At 49.6% G+C, this 17374-nt stretch overlaps 3 protein-coding genes across 3 annotated transcripts; 1 reads left to right on the top strand and 2 right to left on the bottom strand.

Moving 5' to 3' along the window:
* Positions 1-10607: 10607 nt before the first annotated feature.
* LRP88_04299 (uncharacterized protein) lies at positions 10608-11333 on the top strand (the record flags this gene model as incomplete). The annotated part of the gene is made up of 1 exon (XM_083240874.1): positions 10608-11333. The coding sequence occupies one exon, from the start codon at positions 10608-10610 to the stop codon at positions 11331-11333; it is 726 nt and encodes a 241-aa protein (XP_083103404.1).
* A 570-nt stretch (positions 11334-11903) lies between these two features.
* Positions 11904-13034, bottom strand: LRP88_04298 (SGNH hydrolase-type esterase domain-containing protein; the record flags this gene model as incomplete). The annotated part of the gene is made up of 2 exons (XM_083240873.1): positions 11904-12890; positions 12951-13034. The coding sequence occupies 2 exons, from the start codon at positions 13032-13034 to the stop codon at positions 11904-11906; spliced, it is 1071 nt and encodes a 356-aa protein (XP_083103403.1).
* A 1561-nt stretch (positions 13035-14595) lies between these two features.
* Positions 14596-17364, bottom strand: LRP88_04297 (beta-glucosidase; the record flags this gene model as incomplete). Its single annotated transcript, XM_083240872.1, has 5 exons — positions 14596-15989; positions 16042-16469; positions 16525-16734; positions 16788-17170; positions 17227-17364. The coding sequence occupies 5 exons, from the start codon at positions 17362-17364 to the stop codon at positions 14596-14598; spliced, it is 2553 nt and encodes an 850-aa protein (XP_083103402.1).
* Positions 17365-17374: the final 10 nt, after the last annotated feature.

Below are 17374 nucleotides of genomic sequence, written 5' to 3'. Positions count from 1 at the left end.
ATGCATCTCAACCCCGTAGGCTAGCCTGCCTATCAGCTGGGTAGTAAGCTCGTGGAGCACGGCCTCGAGGTCGATAGCTGTCCCGACATTCGCATATTGATTCAGTTGACACACAATCTGCTCCAAAGCTCTGGGGAGCTCCGTTTCTGTAAGGCGTTTCATCGTTGATCCATTGAAGAAATGTGTCCCTGCTGCGCGCTGCCGTCTCCTGAGGTCTCCATCAACGTTGACGATGCCATAGCCGAAAAGGTCCTGAAGTCGACTGCGGAAAAATTGACCTTTTTTGAATAATTCCTCATGCTTGAAAATGAAATCCAGGTTTCCTGGGTTGGCTATAATCACACCTGGTGAAAGAGTTGGGATCACAATGCCCAAGGTTTCTTGGCCATATTGTTGGATACACCTGGTGCTGGTATCAGACATGAACAAAGAACAGGAAACCGGGGTGTAATACTCAGTGAACCAGCCAAACACCTTCTGACGTGGGCGGAGAAATACCAGTCCATTGCCTAGGAAGGGCACTGCTCCGGGAGATTGTCTGTTGGCAGTCGATGCGAATATCAGGAGCACTCTTATTCTGGATAGACGAAAACAAACCTGATAGGGACACCGTTTCTTTTGATACGAGACGCCTTGGAACATTCGGCCATGAAAACACAAAGTGGGAGCATAAGTGCAAGAAAAAGCATGTATAAGGCCAGCATCGTCAAGTGTTTAGTGGATTGCGAGCTCTTGTGTCTTTCTGTTGTGTTCAATCATCGGCCTCCAACAAAAAGCTTAGTCTTATCACTGTAAATCTGCCTCCCGTGACGGCATCAATAAGAATTCCGTAATAAGTACTAACACGCCCAGTCAACTTTTCCTTCAACGACAGTGATTGCCGCATTTCAGCTATGGTCCGATGAAGTCAAATAGTTGCACCGATCGGTCAAACTCCTCGCCCGATGATAACTGAGGTCCTCGGTGCGCGTACTCGCACCGAGATGTATGGAGACTGACAGGGATCATGACCATGCTTGGACTAAGATAGCTCCAAACCAGGTTTGGAACGTACAAGTGTCAGTATCAGCACAGCCCACCTGGCGGCCGAACCCAGTCAAGACTTGATCATGAACGTGATGCAGGACGAAAGAGTCGCTTACGTATCCCCTGCACTGAATATCCGAGATTCGTTGTTCGGGAGCAATTGGTTGTGGCGATGCCGGTAATCGAGGCCTTGCGGTATTATTCAGCGTGCAAAGATGAACACATCATAGAGATAGGATCAATGTACCACCAACACACTATCATGCCCCGTCCTCTAATGCGGCTTCTCAAAACACATGATCAAGCACCGAGAGCTCTTATTCGCATAAGCATTGCTCATCGCCCGGAAAGACTGCAAGAACGCAATCTTATCATGGCCTTGGCTGAAAGCAAATGCCGACAATGACGGCCGTTGAACAAGAGACCAAGTGACATGCCTTTGGAGTTAGTCGCATCTTGTACGCTAATAACTCTCTTTTGCTTACAGAGTCTTCCTCACGTTGTCGTTTGTATTATATTGTCTGCAATGATGACAAGAAGCCATCAGCCACAACAGCAATACACGCAGTCATTAATACATGACGGTATCAAAACCCAATACCGTATAACACCGTAACCCAAGTTGTCGTTTGTATCTCGTATGTTGCTATCCAGCTTAAAGATCGCTTGCAGGGCGTGATCAACGTATTGCAGTTCCGTACTGCCAAACCCCATGTTATTCAGCCGCCATTGAGGGGACAAGACGGACGAATAAACTGTCCGTTCGGTCAAATTCTGCCGCCGATACTGAATAGAGCAGTCTTTATGCGTGGGCTGGAAAGCTCATACTTCTGTGAAAAGCATGCTTAATGAGTAAGTTGATGAGTGATGGGTAATTTCTCGTATGCCATCAGTTCTAAAGTACATACAACAACTATCATAGAGACCATGGTGTGCACTTCCCATGGTAGGGCTTCTGGATGTCATCCAGAAGCTGATCATTGATTCTCCATACTCCCTTAGTCTGGGCATCCGCCAGATTCCACTCCAAATCCTTGGTCAAATGATGAAAAACCTGATGGGAGTCTCCATGGAGGCTCCGAAAGAATAAAGGATTCCAATTCTCACCCCGAATCGCTTCTTCTTTACGCATATGTCTTTGCGCTTCCTCCAAAACATGCTTGGCAGTGGCAGCTGCTCGGATGTTTCCAAGTCTCAGGTTTTCGATGACATCTCTCCAAGCCCGACGAGACTCCCAAGGATCTTGGTCCTCTACTTGCTCAACCTGCATGGCAGCTGGCTCGTTCTCGGGAGCGTCCACCGTGTATGTCTTTAGCACTTGACCAGTTCGCCCATCTTTTGTCACCCATCCTCCACTCCAAACTCCTGATAGGGCATATATGCGTCTTTTTGGATCACTTTTGTGGTATACAAAGGCCTCAAATTGGTTTTTCTTTCCACGCATCAGGCCGACACCTGAGAACTTGATCTCAGATATATAACCACTGCTCGAGACAACGCGATAGCATCCAACAATCTCGGGGTAGAAGCAGGCTGATAGCAGCCCCCGAACTTGGACATCTGGCAGCGGTAGGATATACTCCTCGTTGAACTGAGAAATGTGTAATATGGTATGCCCAATTTGTCGAATGTTTACGGTCCCATTAAAGGTCATCTCGACGCGGGCATATCCATCAGCTCGGATACCATGGTCTCTGTCTGCTATATGGATAGCGGTAATCGGAGGATGATGACTGACTTGCTCTGACACTAGCCGAGTTGTGTAGTTACCGTCAGTCCACGAAGCAAGGAAAAGTTCGCCTAAGAAAGCGTTGAGAGGTTTCTTGATGCTGACACCAGGAGATCCGGCAATATACAGTTGGGTTCGTAGGCCGACAAGGAATAGCTGTAGCACCAATAGGCTTCGGATCGCAGGATTCGGCTCGAAGGACGGGGCGCAGAACACTTTTGGTCTTTCAGCCCAACATCGAGGGTTCTCAACGACGGAGGCGGAAGCGAGGAAGAAAGGTGGAGCTGTGATGTTGGCAAGGTCTCCCTTGACTGTTGAAAGAAACTAGAAGTGTCAGCAAATGTCACTAGTAGCACAATATTTTGCATCCCATTTTCTTCAGCCATGGGTATTTCGCGAAGGAGGGGGACATAGGCCAGTACCTTGAGAAGTTCAGTAAAGATGGAGTGGTTAGACTTGGCGTTCCCCCCGGCTGACCCTGCCGTGCCATTCTGACTTTCTTGGATAAATGACATTGTCGTGGATTTGAAGTACTGGTGTAGTTTGGAAGGATTCGCGGACGAGCCTCAACGAAGATGCCGACCAACGTGCCCAAAACACACGAACCAGTTGGGCTTTTCCAACGAGTAGGTGACCTCACTCTATACTTTGTAACCTCGTCGCCTGCAGACCATCGAGCTCGGGAGGAAGTAACCCCCGAGCCGACGGCATGAGTTTAGCCCGGAGGGAGCCACTCGGTTGATGCGTGATAAGTCCCCCGATTCACCCGACTAGATAAAGTTTTACCTCTGCCGACCTTGGTTAGTGCTTGAGCTAACAGCGCCAAGATATCGTTTACGGGGCGGTGGGCAATCTCGGGCATGTCAGGCCATGGGTCTCATAGCCCCGCAAAGAGGTTCAACGTCGACCCTTGCAATTCCTTTCCTTACTTCTGCCCAAGTACCTACCTATCCGATTTTCGACAGTACGGGCCGGACAGTAGTGACTGGTAGCCACATGGCGTCGGATAACATGCCCCGATTGTCGAGAAATGGCTGTTTGACCTGCAAGCGACGCAAAGTCAGGGTATCACCTCACCCTCGACCTTTTGATCGCCATTACACAGCGACCAGAGAGAGCCGTCCCTAACGCTATCAGTGTGACGAGAATCGCCCATCATGCCTCAACTGCGTGAAACGCCACCGGATTTGCAGCTTTTCTCCGCAAGGTGACCACACCGAGAACAGCCCCGTCACTCCAAAAGACCAATCCACATCTGCGAGCCCCCTCCTGGAGGCGGAACAATCGAGGCGGGCCAATGAGATATTGGTAACGACTTCCATTCCCAAGCTGAGGTCCCCTCAATGCCCAAACACCCTGGACGTGCCCCACGGATGTGACCTTTGGAACTACGACATGGAGCTCATCCATCATTACACAACGATAACAGCTGCCACCCTCTCAATCCGAAAAGATATGGCACACTTATGGCAAGTCACGATTCCCCGTGAGGGCTACCGCAGCCCCTTTGTCCTCCACGGTATTCTCGCGATGAGCGCCGTTCATCAGGCATACCTGCAGCCAGCGAACCAAAAGATGTACCTGCAGCTATATAGCTACCACTCCGCCTTGGGCTCTGAACAGTTTCGTTCCACATTGGAAGATCCTCGGCATGAGAACTGGATGGGACTATTCAGTTTCGCTGCTCTCATCACTCTACATGCCTTTACGCTTCCACTACGACTCAATGGTGAGAAGTTGCCTGACCCCTTGCTTAACCTTTTTGAAGTTGCGACCCTTCTTCGGGGGATGGAGACAATGCTGTCTCCTATGCTACCTCTGATATCCCGGTCAGAGTTTGCCCCGTTTATCTACGGCGTACGGCTTGCCGATGCTGATGACATATCTGCCAGGTAAGTGTTAACTTGATCAACACCAGTTTGCCGATTGAACTGACAGCGGCTTCCACGTAGCCATTGTTCCCTTGATAACAGCCACCTTCCCTCAGACACCTTGGTTGCGTTAGAGAGTCTTCGCCACTTCCTTAGTGGTCGAATATCCGAAAGCTGTCTCCCATTCTACCAGAGCGCTGTGGATCATATGGATCACCTTGCGAGGTTGATAGCACTCGCAGGGTTGAGTTCGGAAGCCGGAACAGTACTTGGATGGCTGTTCAGCTTACCTGAGAGTCTGCTACCAGATATCAGAGAAAGAAGACCTGAAGCTCTGATCCTAGTTGCTTACTTTTCCGTCTTCTTACTCAGTCTGGAAAAGAACTTTTGGTATTCTCAGGGGTGGGCAAAGCAGGTGTTTAAGCAAATCTTGGCGCAGCTCATTCATCGACCTCGGTTTCTCGAAGCATTACGTTGGCCGCGGAGAGTGTTCTCGGGTATCACTTAAAGACCGGACAGTTAGAATTGTGGAGTGGTATACTCCCTTCAGAATTAGGTTCTGATACAACTACAATGCTTTGATGGAATCTTTTATGCTCCCATCTGTTTTTCCTTCCCCTCTGAAACGGCTACAACATATAGCAGATACCTATGTCCGCATCAGCTAGGGACATAAGGAGAGACTCATGAGCATCCAGTCGAGGCTGATGTCGTCGATTCAGCTTGGATGTGACTCAGCCACTGAAAACGAACATCAACGTTTTCATACATACTCGAAGCACCACTTGGACTACTAATAGGCACATTCCAATGTATTGAAGCGAGCCGTATTGCAACTGGGCAATAATAGTCTATCCCAAATCTCAATATATGGAATCCCCATGCCAATTAAAGCTGGGACTTGACTTGATGCGTGATTCTTTGACTTCGCGGCTTCTGCTTCCATGGGACGAATCCACTTCTCTCTTCTAGAAAGGGAACGTCATCCAAGATTGGTCCATTTGCGACCAGGGACACGGTTCTCAATGATGGCGTCCTCGATACCGCAGCATGCCCCTGCACCTCTAACGGGATTCATCTAATGGATGTCAGAATATTCTAATCGCGAGAAGCAATCAGGGGGGGTACCTTGTGTGCTGCACCCCCAACTAAAACCATCCTGCCCCAATGCCACCATCGGAGTACCCCTTCATCGAAGTTTGCGCTCCCGCCAGCCGATTTGCTATTCCACAAATCACCAAAAGTGACGCCGTTGGCGACGGGAACCCGAAGCCAGGGCTCGGCAGCATCCTCTGCGTCATTTTGTCCAAAGTGTGTGCGCTCCCTCGAGACTGGTATGAGGCGATAGGCAGTGATATGTGCCTCTGTCTCTGACGTGAAAACTTGAACGTGAGTACCCCGTTGGTAAATATTGATATTACTGCCAGGGGCGAGTCCTTGAATGCAGTCTGTTCTGCCGAATACGCCTGCGTATGGTGCTTCGAATGGGTTCGAACTCTGGTCAAAGAGTCCTTCTGGGGCTTTGGCCATCATTTGATCTCTGACGGTGCTCCAAATACCATCAGCTCCAATGACCATGGACCCAATTTCTGAGCTCCCATCCGCGAATTCGACTCTGACGCCGTCTTCGTGGGAAACGATGTCGGTGAGTCTCTTGTTTGTCTTGACATTTTGTTTCCAGCTGTCAAGTGCTTCCACCAATGTTTTGGCAAAGCTTCCTCGATTGAATAGCATCATCGGATATCCGTAGCTAACAGCATTCAGCATGCCTTACCGTAGCTACTTTGAAGAGGAATTTGACTCACAGCATGACCAGCTCCTCGAAGCCTTGGCCGTGCAGGACCTCGCCTTGAGCTGACAAGTGCATAGAATGAAGCATGGGTTGGCCAACCGCCTCGACAGCATCCAGAAGGCCCATCTGATGAAAGACTCGCAATATGTGAGGCCATAAAAACAGACCGTAAGCCGGCTCCAGAGAAACCTGCGCTCGCTGCTCAACGATCACTAAGTCGATGCTAAACGCTTATAACGCATGTGCGAGCACTAAACCCACAAGCCCAGCACCAATGATGATAACCTTGAAAGTACTCATGCCGTCATGCATGCGTATAGCGATGTTTGAAAAATGAAAAGTTCACTGTAAAGCAGAAGATTGGAAAGCGTTTGAGCCGAGAGTCCCATCAAGTGATGGGCGTCAGCCCGCTGCGTCAGCAAATCAATTAGTTAGCCTGGCTCTCACCTACCATATCCAGATTAGTGCTGACGAGATTGAAACCGGTGATATCGCACGAGCTTACTGCACTTTCGTGTGACCTGTCATGATAATTACCTTCACCATCAATTGTTAGAAGTAAAAGTTCAAGACTTACCAACCATTAGGCACAGCTAAGCAACGAAAAATACTTTTGAGTTTATGAAATTCATTTCAGATCCATGAAAAGCTCTATAACCTTCAAAGCAAGTAAGCTCCGTTTCTATATGCTCCTACTCTAACCTAAACTAGTCTTTGCCTCTAAATCATATCCAGTGGATAGGATGGTCTGGCATTCAACCAGGCTCCATGGGACTGCCCTATGTTGACCCTCAGGAGGCCAGCATCTGGCGTCGAGTATCTTGGGTGTTCTGAGCCAACACTGTGTTAGCTTTGGGATATAATGCTATGATTTGTTGATAATATTTTCTTTGTTACAGTTGAAGTCAGGCCCTCGATGGGACAACTGAGCCAGAAGACCGTTCTGAGCCAAACCCAGGACGGCGAGCTACAAGACGGCTTTCAGGAAATCATGAACAAGTGCACCGAGAGGACCTTCCCACATGGACTGTAGTTCATGCATCTTTCCTATGCCGATACTCCCGAATATAGCACAGTTCACCCTTAAGCTATCAGTGTACTTTCACTGATCATAAAAGATGTACACTGCTGAGGATTGAAGCTATGTATTGGATTCAACTAAGCGATCACTCCACACCATAAAACTTGTTAAAAAGTGATATTCCCACTAATTTAACTGTTCAAGTTCTTTTGGACGGTTTAATGAAGATGATGGGATGTGGCAGCGTGGCGCGTTTACCACCTTCCAAGACGATATAAAACAGCAGATGCAGACATGACTGAGAGCTGTGGAAGCTGCATCGCGTGAAGATGGAACATGCGAAGTCGTTAAGAGATTGCCTCGAAGTGTCTTTCTTCTACAGCTGGGAAGATTCTTGGGTGACCTCGCCGTCAGAAGGTCAGGGCTCGGAGCCTGACATTCCCTGAAGTGCAGCGCGTTAGGGACACATGCAGTGGACGTGCGGAATAAATGTGTTTTCTGAATTTATCGTTTATAAATTACGAATAGCCTCGTCAATACCTTCCTATCCGACCTTGGAATAGCTCAGGTTTCCGAACCTGTGTTTCGCTACAACTTGGTGTGCCATGGGCGGGCAGCGACGCATCAAGTCTGAAAACTCGACTGATTATTTGGCATCCAGCTTCTTTGGCTGTCTTGTTCTGGCAGTCATCACGTGCTAGAGGCCCCGATGGTCTTGGGTCGGAGAAGTTCGAGTTACCGCCGCACGTCATGCTAAGGGAACGAGGGGAGAATGAGATGCGCGGGTGGAACAATGAGCCGACTAGCCGGCCCAGTCGGTCGGGTTGAGCCAGTTAGATAGCATAATTGCGCGATAGGCTACTATTAGGTCTCTTCAGGGTATCAGCAGGTTGCATTAGTGGCAGCAACCGGACAAGGCCTCCCCTGTTCTCTTTCTTCTGACCAGAGGTTTAAAAAGCCATCGATCAACATTGTTCAGGCGAACTTGACCCAAAAACCATTGTTGCCGATATGTATCGCTTGTTTTTCTCTTTACTTCCCATCGCTGCCCTCTTTTTCTGGCAAGCATTACGTGACACCCAGGCGTCGCTTCTCCGCCAAGTCTATCAATTTCCTCACGGTACCTGGGTCGAGAATATTGCTGTTCGACCAAATGGGAATCTCTTGGTGACACTAGTGAACCAACCCGAGTTGTGGGAAATTGTGTCACCCCATCAGCCTGAAAGCACCCGAGCGCATCTCATCTACCGTTTCGACGACGCTGGAATGGCAACAGGAATTACCGAGATAACTCCCGATGTTTATGTGGCTCTGACAACCAACCGTGTCTGGGAGATCGACTTGACAAAAGCAGCTACCCGCACGAGGCTGATTGCCAACATTGACAAGGCTGGATCCCTAAACGGAATAACGCTGCTAAACCAACAAGAGGGGACAGTCGCTATTGCCGATTGCCAACTGGGTGTTGTATGGCGCCTCAACACCAAGGATGGCAGCCATACTATCATACTGCAAGATGAATCAATGGCAGCAAATGATGATCTCGGCCCCTTGCTTGGAATTAATGGCCTGAGGAAGCATCAGGACTATATTTATTACGTCAACACCCCACGAGGACTATATGGCCGTGTGCGTGTAGACGCGATCAATGGCCACGCTCTAGGTCCCTATGAGATCATCAGCAAGGGAGTCATGGCAGATGACTTCGCTATCAGCCCTCGCGGCGTTGGTTATCTTGCAGGAGTTGCGGAGAATGCCATCTTTCGGGCTTTCCTCAATGGGACGCAAGAGATGGTTGCAGGAGGTCTCGGCCGCAAAGCTTTGACAAGGCCTACGTCGGCTGCTTTCGGACGAAACGGAGATTCGAATATTTTATACATCACCACTGGAGGAAACACGAGTGATCTGACTACTTATGACGGGAAGGGGGAAATTCTGGCCTTGAAATCCAATCCATTAGAAGAAGTGTGACATATCTACACGATGGGCATAATTCTGACTTGCAGGATGTTAGCCATCTCACCTTCAACAAGCAAGTGCCAGGCGTCTGCCCCAAGTCCCCAGAATTATCCCGCAAACATGCAACTCAGCCCTGTAGGTTCTTGTAGAGCACTATCCTTGAATCGACTTCTTCTCTTGCCCTCACATGCGCGATGGTTACTGCTCTTTGCCACGACATCGTACAAAGGTATATGCGGCTGGCATTGAACCCGATACCATGATTATGGAAGTATTTCTAGTCACCTGGCGGTTGGGAGGAAATCTACTGATAAATTGCTACTATCATGGCGAAGTCAAAGTCCCGAATAAAGGCCTAACATAACGGAGCCTATGGTGAAACTAGCGCATTCTTCTTTTTTTTTTTTTTTGGCTTCGGGAGATAACGGTTCCGATGTTTTAAAGCATCAGAGAGCTGGAAAGAGAGAAGGAAGGAGGCCACTGTGTTAGCCTTTGGATATGATGCTACTATGTGTTAATAATGTGTTTTTTGTTATAGTTGAAGCCCGGCCCTCGATAAGATAACTGAGCCAGAAGACCCAAGAGAAGTAGGATGTAGTTCGCGAGGTTTGTATGAGTCAAAGCCAAAGACCGGCCTTTTGGACATGTTCCTTCAATTACACAAGTCACGTCCTTGAAAGACCCAAGAAGACGATACAAATCCCATTTCATGCACGCATTAACCCTGTCAATGAGCTAGATGAGGGTCACTTCACCTGTGATTAGTTACATATGGCTCCTAGCGCCGCAAAAGTGTGCCGTCCTTTTCTACCAACGAGCTTGCATAGTCGTCTGTCGTCTGAGAAACAGAGAGGCAACATGTCTCCAGCTGTGATCCCTCTGGCCATCCTTGCTTGCGGCTGAGAGAGTCTAGACCCGTGATGTCGCCATTGTGTAGGGTAAGTTAACCAATTGAAGTGGGATAGCTTGCAGGGGTGCAAGAATCGACTTGTCTGGAACAAAGGTCACAATTCAATAGCGTCGAAATAAGCGAGAACATTAACGGATTTGGTACTAGAGTTGAAGAGCTGAGTCGCCACTTGCAGTGTAGGTGCTCCTTAGTTACCGAAAGCCCCAGAATACAAATATGCCCATTGTTCCGGAGCAACAACTCATATTCAGATCAAAGACTGCCCATACGTTTTCATTAGCAAGCAGTTAAGCTCAAGTATGAAATACTTATTCACCCTCGTCTCTCTGTTGGCTTATGCCTTGGGCTCACCCACCCCCTCCCATGCGCTCTCCATCTTTGACGACGATGCCATCCCTGTTGTGGACCAGCCAGACCTCGAGCTCTTCAACTTCACCAGGCTCTCTGGCCACTACATAGATACCAAGGGATCAAGAATCGAAAAGCGCGCACTCAAGCTCGATTACGTCTTGTACGACGTCGCGTTCAACGGCCGCAATGAGGGCAACTTGGTCCCGTTTCGGGTCACCGGGCAACTACTTGTCATTAAGCGCATTCCGGTTGTTAACAGTCCAAATGGCGCAAACCCCGTTGATGTTGTCATCAAGATCGGCAACCCGGCTGGCAATCCCGTCGCGGGAAGCATCCACTACGTGACCAACCGTTACCTAAATCCCTTCCTTGGCGGCATTCGAGACGGGTCACGGACCGATTTCGCGCGTGTTTCGGTCAAGTCAGACACGATCAAGGTCTCGGCCGACACAGCCTTCTCACTCATCAACGCGCTCTCAGTTTTCAATGCCAGGAGCGGTTTCTTCGCTGATGTGTACAATGCGTATAGCGGAGGTTTTACGCTGACGGTCAAGAATGGCAAGATGACAGGGAGGGTTGGCTTTGTGGGGAAGCAAGTCATTTCTGGGGCATCGCCGCCATATCGAGCTAGGATTGGGGGGAAGGCAAGACAGAAGGGCAGAATTACGCTCTAAGAGAGAAATATTATATGTCAGGTTTGCTATCGCTCCATCATAAACTCTAAGGATCGGTACAATCATGACGTTGTGGGGTTATGTTTAGTACTGACCAAGTTCAAAATAATGGAGATAATCGACGAACTGTGGGAAAACGGCATCTGACCAGTCTCAACGTGAAGGTAACAAATATTACCCGATAAGTGGATCAGAAACCAAGGGAAACATCCATAGACGGCGATCCGCTACACAGTCAGCATGGATCTTACCCTCGCTGCAGCCGACATCGATGCCAGGAGCTACGCGACTCACGAGATAAGGGGAGCTGCCAGGACTTCTAGAAGAATTATCTTTTGTTATTAGTTCACTATGGGAGCATCGCTCTTATATCGCTGTTACTTATATACCTTCTTCCTCTATCTTGTTTCTCATATATTTCAGACGATATGAGATAGCTTGTGATTCGGAACGGTATGTCCATGTCTAGTTCGGACCCCTTTACTGCAATCTCGGCGGCCGTGAAAGAATATATACAAGACAATCCTGGGTTGACGTTGCTGCCATGTGAACACCAGATAATCCAGAGCTCTACCATCCTAGGGCCAGCTTGATTGATGCCTCGAGCAATACACCGCCCTGAAGTTGAGTGGCTTCATTTGGATGGTAATCACAGCCAACTTCTGAGCCTTGCGAAGGCCAATCAACCAAATGGGTTTTCACCTCACGGAGTTGCCGCATCGCGTTCTTGAGCATCTGCACAGATGTGGATTTCTGCGCATCAGCCTCTGAGGGGTAATTGTCGCTAAGCATTGGGGAAGACACAAAGAAGAAGTGGGCTTTTGGGTAGTGAGAGTGTATGCTCCTCACAAACGCAACCAGCGCTTTCGTAAGGTCCGCTGGATCGACCGGATCACGCACACCTAGATAGCTGAAGTCGTTCGTGCCAAGGTTGATCACTACAGCATCTGGTCGCCACGACTTGGGAAACGAGAAACTGTTATCTTGATCGTTGGCGCCGTAGCGTGTGTAGAGGACTGGCATGGGCGGCAGAGGGTCAGGAGGCGTCGAGGCATAGTTACGGATCAAGCCCTTGCCGCTCCAGGCAATGACACTATGGTCTGCACCCAAAGCACGAGCTGCCACAGCACCGTACGTCTTTCCGTTGTTTTGCAGAATGGCCGAGTCCGTGCAAGGTAGAACACCATCGAGGCCGTATCCGACCGAGATGGAGTCACCAATAATCTCAATCTTTCGTTTTGGCACCGTAGTAGGTATCAGAATGCCATCGGTGTCGACATAAGTGATGCGAAAATTACCCAGGGAACTCTCGGATCGTTTACGTAACTCGACAGTGTGTGTTCCCTTTGGCAGAACCGGTGTCGAGATTGAGGTGCCGTTCACGTTTCCAATCACAATTGGGTCACCACCGTCGATTATTAGATCAATGCTGGAGGTCCCAGTCACAGTGTTAATACTGATAGTGGCCTTTGTCCCGTCGAACGTGAAAGACACGCCGGTGCTTGGCCATGTAAGCTCCTTAGTCGCCGGGTTGACTCTTCCGACAAAGTTATAGCTCTAGGCACATAGGTCAGATACGTTGGTTGCCAAACAAGCAAGGGTGATGACTAGGCTTACAGGTCGAGGAGCCTTGGCGGAGCTTCGAGGCAGCGTGGCGGCCGTAACGACGGTTGCAAACAAGACGAGTGTCGTCACCTTCATGTTCGGTAGCTAGAAGCCGTTGTCTGATGACGTAACCGAAGAATTTAGGAGTAACTGAGAGGGAACATCCATCTATACGGCCCTCCCCCTCCCACTTGAAGGAGCAGCAGTTCATACTATATACTTTAGCAGGTCTCCTGATTTCCCTTCCGGTACGGACAGCGAACGTCCGAATTACCCCATTAGCCCAGACCCCACACTGAAGGCTACCCACCCCGCGCAAAGACGAGGTTTGAACTATATTAGCCTATTCTCAATATGATCATGCTCACTTGATTAGAAGGCTGGTTAAATCACCATGTCCTCGAATTGAGCCATAGTTCCTGACTTTATAATAAGGACCACATGAGCAGTTGATGCAACTTTCATCTTACCTGTTGATCTCTCCTTGCTCTTTCTTCCAGTCAAACCCGCTGACCCAACAATCTTGCAGAGACTTCAAGACATCCAAAGTGATGCCGGATTCTGCTCCGGCTCCTGGAGTTTGGGTTTCCGGAAGACGAGTCTCTTTGATCAAGCGCAGCATGCGAGAAATTCGACTGAAAAGATCGACACTGAATGATTTCAGGTTAAAAGAGTCGATAGGTTTGCTCTGATCTTGAATGGTGGCCCAAAGGTAGATGAGACTCCATGTAGGCTCAAAAACCAGCAGAGAGCCGTAGAGTATCTCATCTTGGTGACGACCTGTGGCCAGGTACGATCGTGAAGAGAAGAATACTTGAGAGTCTTTGCCGCACCAGCGACGTGGAAAGGGCTCATGTAATGAAGTGGCCGGGGTGGCTTGATTTTAAATGCTGAAATTAACCCGCACAGTCAATAGGAGATCCTCTTCGGCATTTCTGAGATTTTCCGTTCACTTGTACGATGCCACATAAAATAGAGTCCGTTCGGATACCGTAACCATCGATACGAATAATTACGCTGATAAATCAGTAGGAATGGTCTTGAGAAGTCCGAAAGCCGAAGAGCCGGACGAACTTGAGGGATCTCAGGCTCTCAAGTCAAGCCCCGCAGATCGTGAGAGCAAGTGGCTTTGACGCGTCACGTTCTATCGCGTCGCGTCGCGTCGCGTCAGTTCTCCAGCCGTCCAAAGCGGCTGTCATCTCCATGACAAAATCAGCCGCAAAGGAGATTGGAGCCCGAGATATTCGAGTGAATGCAATCTGCCCGTGAGTAACCCTACAGTACACTGGATGTATAGGAATAGACGTATTAACAGAAACAATCAGGAGCGAAATCGACACCCCAATGTTCCGACAGCTTCTTGACCAAGGATACACGGATGAGATGGTCCTTGCGCCACATGCCAATAAGCGCTTCGGAAAGGTTGAGGAGGCCGCAGTGTTGATTGCTTTTCTTCTTGGAGATGAATCTAAGTATATTACTGGCCAGACTGTTAGGATTGACGGTGGCATGTGTGCCTGAGTTTGAGAATATGTTATGGCAATAGTATTGATGCTTCTTTTGCCGTCTGGGTTTGATGTCATGTATTGATAACTATGCTTTTACTATTGTGGCAGATGACCTCTTGCAGAGACGACATCAATATACAAACCACTGACTATGCGCCGAAGCTGAAAGTTTGTGGCACGTTGAGAGTGTGCGTAGACTTGACGTCTCGGGGACTAGAGCTGGTCGAGACATAGAGGTCATGATCACCCCACTCAACCTTCCATAGCTTGTCTTCCTCGGACCAAAACGCGGCACCATCTCGCTTGAATGAGAGTTGCAACTCTTTCTTCTCTCCTGCGCCCAGGTGAACCTTGTCAAAAGCAACAAGGGCCTTTGGCGGTCTTCCCTTATCTTCACCTCCTTTGGGGGGTGCCAGATATACCTGAACGACTTCGGAACCTGCTCTATCACCGGTGTTGTGAACTGAAGCTGTGATGGTCACTTCGGCATTTGCATCGCCTTCGCTCAAGGTTCCGGACAAGGCAGTCCCAGAAACCTCGAATGTGGAATAGCTTAGGCCAAAACCAAAGGGAAAAAGCACCTCCTTCTCAGTGCCATACTGAGAGTCAAAGTGCCTATAACCAACATTCACTCCCTCAACGTATTCTACCTCTCGAGATTCCCAGCTGTCAAGGCCAAAGTGTCCGTAGCAAGCCGTGTGCTCAATCTTCTTGGGCCAGGAAGCAGGCAGTCTTCCGCTCGGGTTCACCTCACCAAGAAGAACATCGAGTACGGCATTGCCAGTTTCCTGACCGCCATACCAGGTTTGAACAACGGCGGCGACCTCGTCAAGCCAGGGCAGCTCAACCGGCACACCAGTTCCAATGACAACGATGGTATTGGGGTTAACCTTGGCAACTTCGGCGATGAGCTTGTCCTGGGACCCGTCGGCAGGAAGTGACATGGTAGCCATGTCTTGGCCTTCGGTCTCCCACTGAGGTGTGTTTCCGACAAAGACGAGTACAACAGCGGCCTGCTTCGCCAGCTCCACGGCTTCCGATAGGAGATCAGCCTCCATCTCTGCTTGCTCGATGAATCCGAGATGAACTGCAAGCTTATCCTCCGCAAGGAACAGCTCGGCGTTTGGTACCGGAGAGATGGTTGACTCAACCAAAATCTCATAATTTTGGCCTTCGATGAAGTGGTACTGGACATGCTTCTCTTCTTGCGCACCCAGGAAGAACATCATTGCCTCTTCTGTCTCCTTGATCTCACCAAGAAAGACTCGGTTGATGAACAGCTTGGTAGGCCCCATGCCAGAAAAGCTCAGGTAATGGTTTCCGCTGACACTCGGAGTGTACGTAGTGGTCATACGAACAGCCTTGGCATCGTCGATCTCTGCGTTCATGATAGACATGAAGCTACCCCTTGGGTATTCACTCGTGTGGAAGGCCTCGTCAGACATGTCGAGAGTTTTGAAGAAGTCACAGATGAAGCCAGGGTTGCCGTTGCGGTTGACAGCACCAAGGGTAAAATCGGGGTACGTGCGAAAGACATGTGCGCCTATGCAGGGGTGATCAGTGGCCATACCAACAACAACAGTCATCATACGGACCTTTGGAGTATGAAACTTTGCTCTCGCCAAGTCTTGACGTGATGGCATCAAAGGGGCTGACCTTGTAGTGGCAGTTGAGAGATGCGCTGCCACCCCCATGGGCAGCCGTCTGCTTCGCTAGTGGACCAAGCACCGCAATGTTCTTGAGGGAAGACGGCTTGAGGGGTAGCGCTTTACCAGCATTCTTAAGAACAACCATGCCCTCTGCACCGGCTTCACGGATGAGTCTCTCATGCTCGGGTCGGCTGACAGAATACTCAGGAACCGGCTCCCGCCTGTCAGTGAATTTTCCAGTCTGGCGGAGGAGCTTGAGGATATTCAGAACGTGCTCGTCAATATCCATGAGATGAACCTTTCCATCATCGACCAGCTTTTGCACGACGTCTCCCTTTCTCCGGTGAGGAGGGCCAGGCATCTCGAGATCAAGCCTATGGCGTAATGTCAGTGATCAAAATATCCAGAAGTACCAGATCCAGCGCTCACCCGTTGCGAATACCGGCATCCACAGCAGCCGAGGCAGCGCCCCAGTCAGTCATGGTTAACCCTTTGTAGCCCCATTCATCTCGAAGTATGTCTTTGAGAAGCGTGGTTTGATCATCGACGTAGTGGCCATTGACTTTGGGGTAGCTTGTCATTATGCACCAGGGGTCAGACTTTTTGATGATGATCTCGAACGGGCGTAAGTAAATTTCTCTTGTATTCTGTGGTCAGTCTACTTCATGAAAGCATTTAAACCAATCACATACCTCATGGTCCGGTCTGAGACTGTCTCGTTGACCGTGAAACGACGGGTGTCTTGTTCATTGATGGCATAATGCTTCACTGTCGCCCCCACCCTCTCGCTCTGTAGGCCCAGAACGTATTCGGAAGCGAGCTCGCCAGCGAGGAGAGGGTCTTCGGAAAAAGACTCGAAATTGCGTCCGCCAAGCGGCGAGCGGTGTGGGCACACAGTGGGACCCAGAAGGACATAGGCCCCCTTGGTCTGGGTCTCTTGGCCCAGGGCAACGCCAACTCGCCGCGCAAGCTCGCGGTTGAAGGTAGCCGCCAGCGACACGGAGGCTGGGAAGCATGCCGCAGTCCTACCGTCGAGAAAATCGGCGCCCCTGGCTCCATTGGGGCCATCGCTGACCTAAGGAGAGCGTCAGCCAACCTAGGCGGGAATGGCCAGGGTTGGACCACACGTACCTTGAGAGAGGGAATGTTGAGACGGTCAATATTTTGAGTCTCCCAGGAGTTTTTTCCCGCAAGCAATGATATCTTTTCACTCGTTGTCAGTTGTGACAAGAGCTCAAGAAGCTCAGCATCCGTAGGTGGTTGTGTCATGATGTCGGTG

The sequence above is a fragment of the Fusarium phalaenopsidis genome, assembly GCF_050370095.1.
Source record: "Fusarium phalaenopsidis strain FUZ10S chromosome Unknown contig_32290, whole genome shotgun sequence".
Taxonomy (NCBI): domain Eukaryota; kingdom Fungi; phylum Ascomycota; class Sordariomycetes; order Hypocreales; family Nectriaceae; genus Fusarium; species Fusarium phalaenopsidis.
This window is presented reverse-complemented; position numbering and strand designations above follow the sequence as displayed.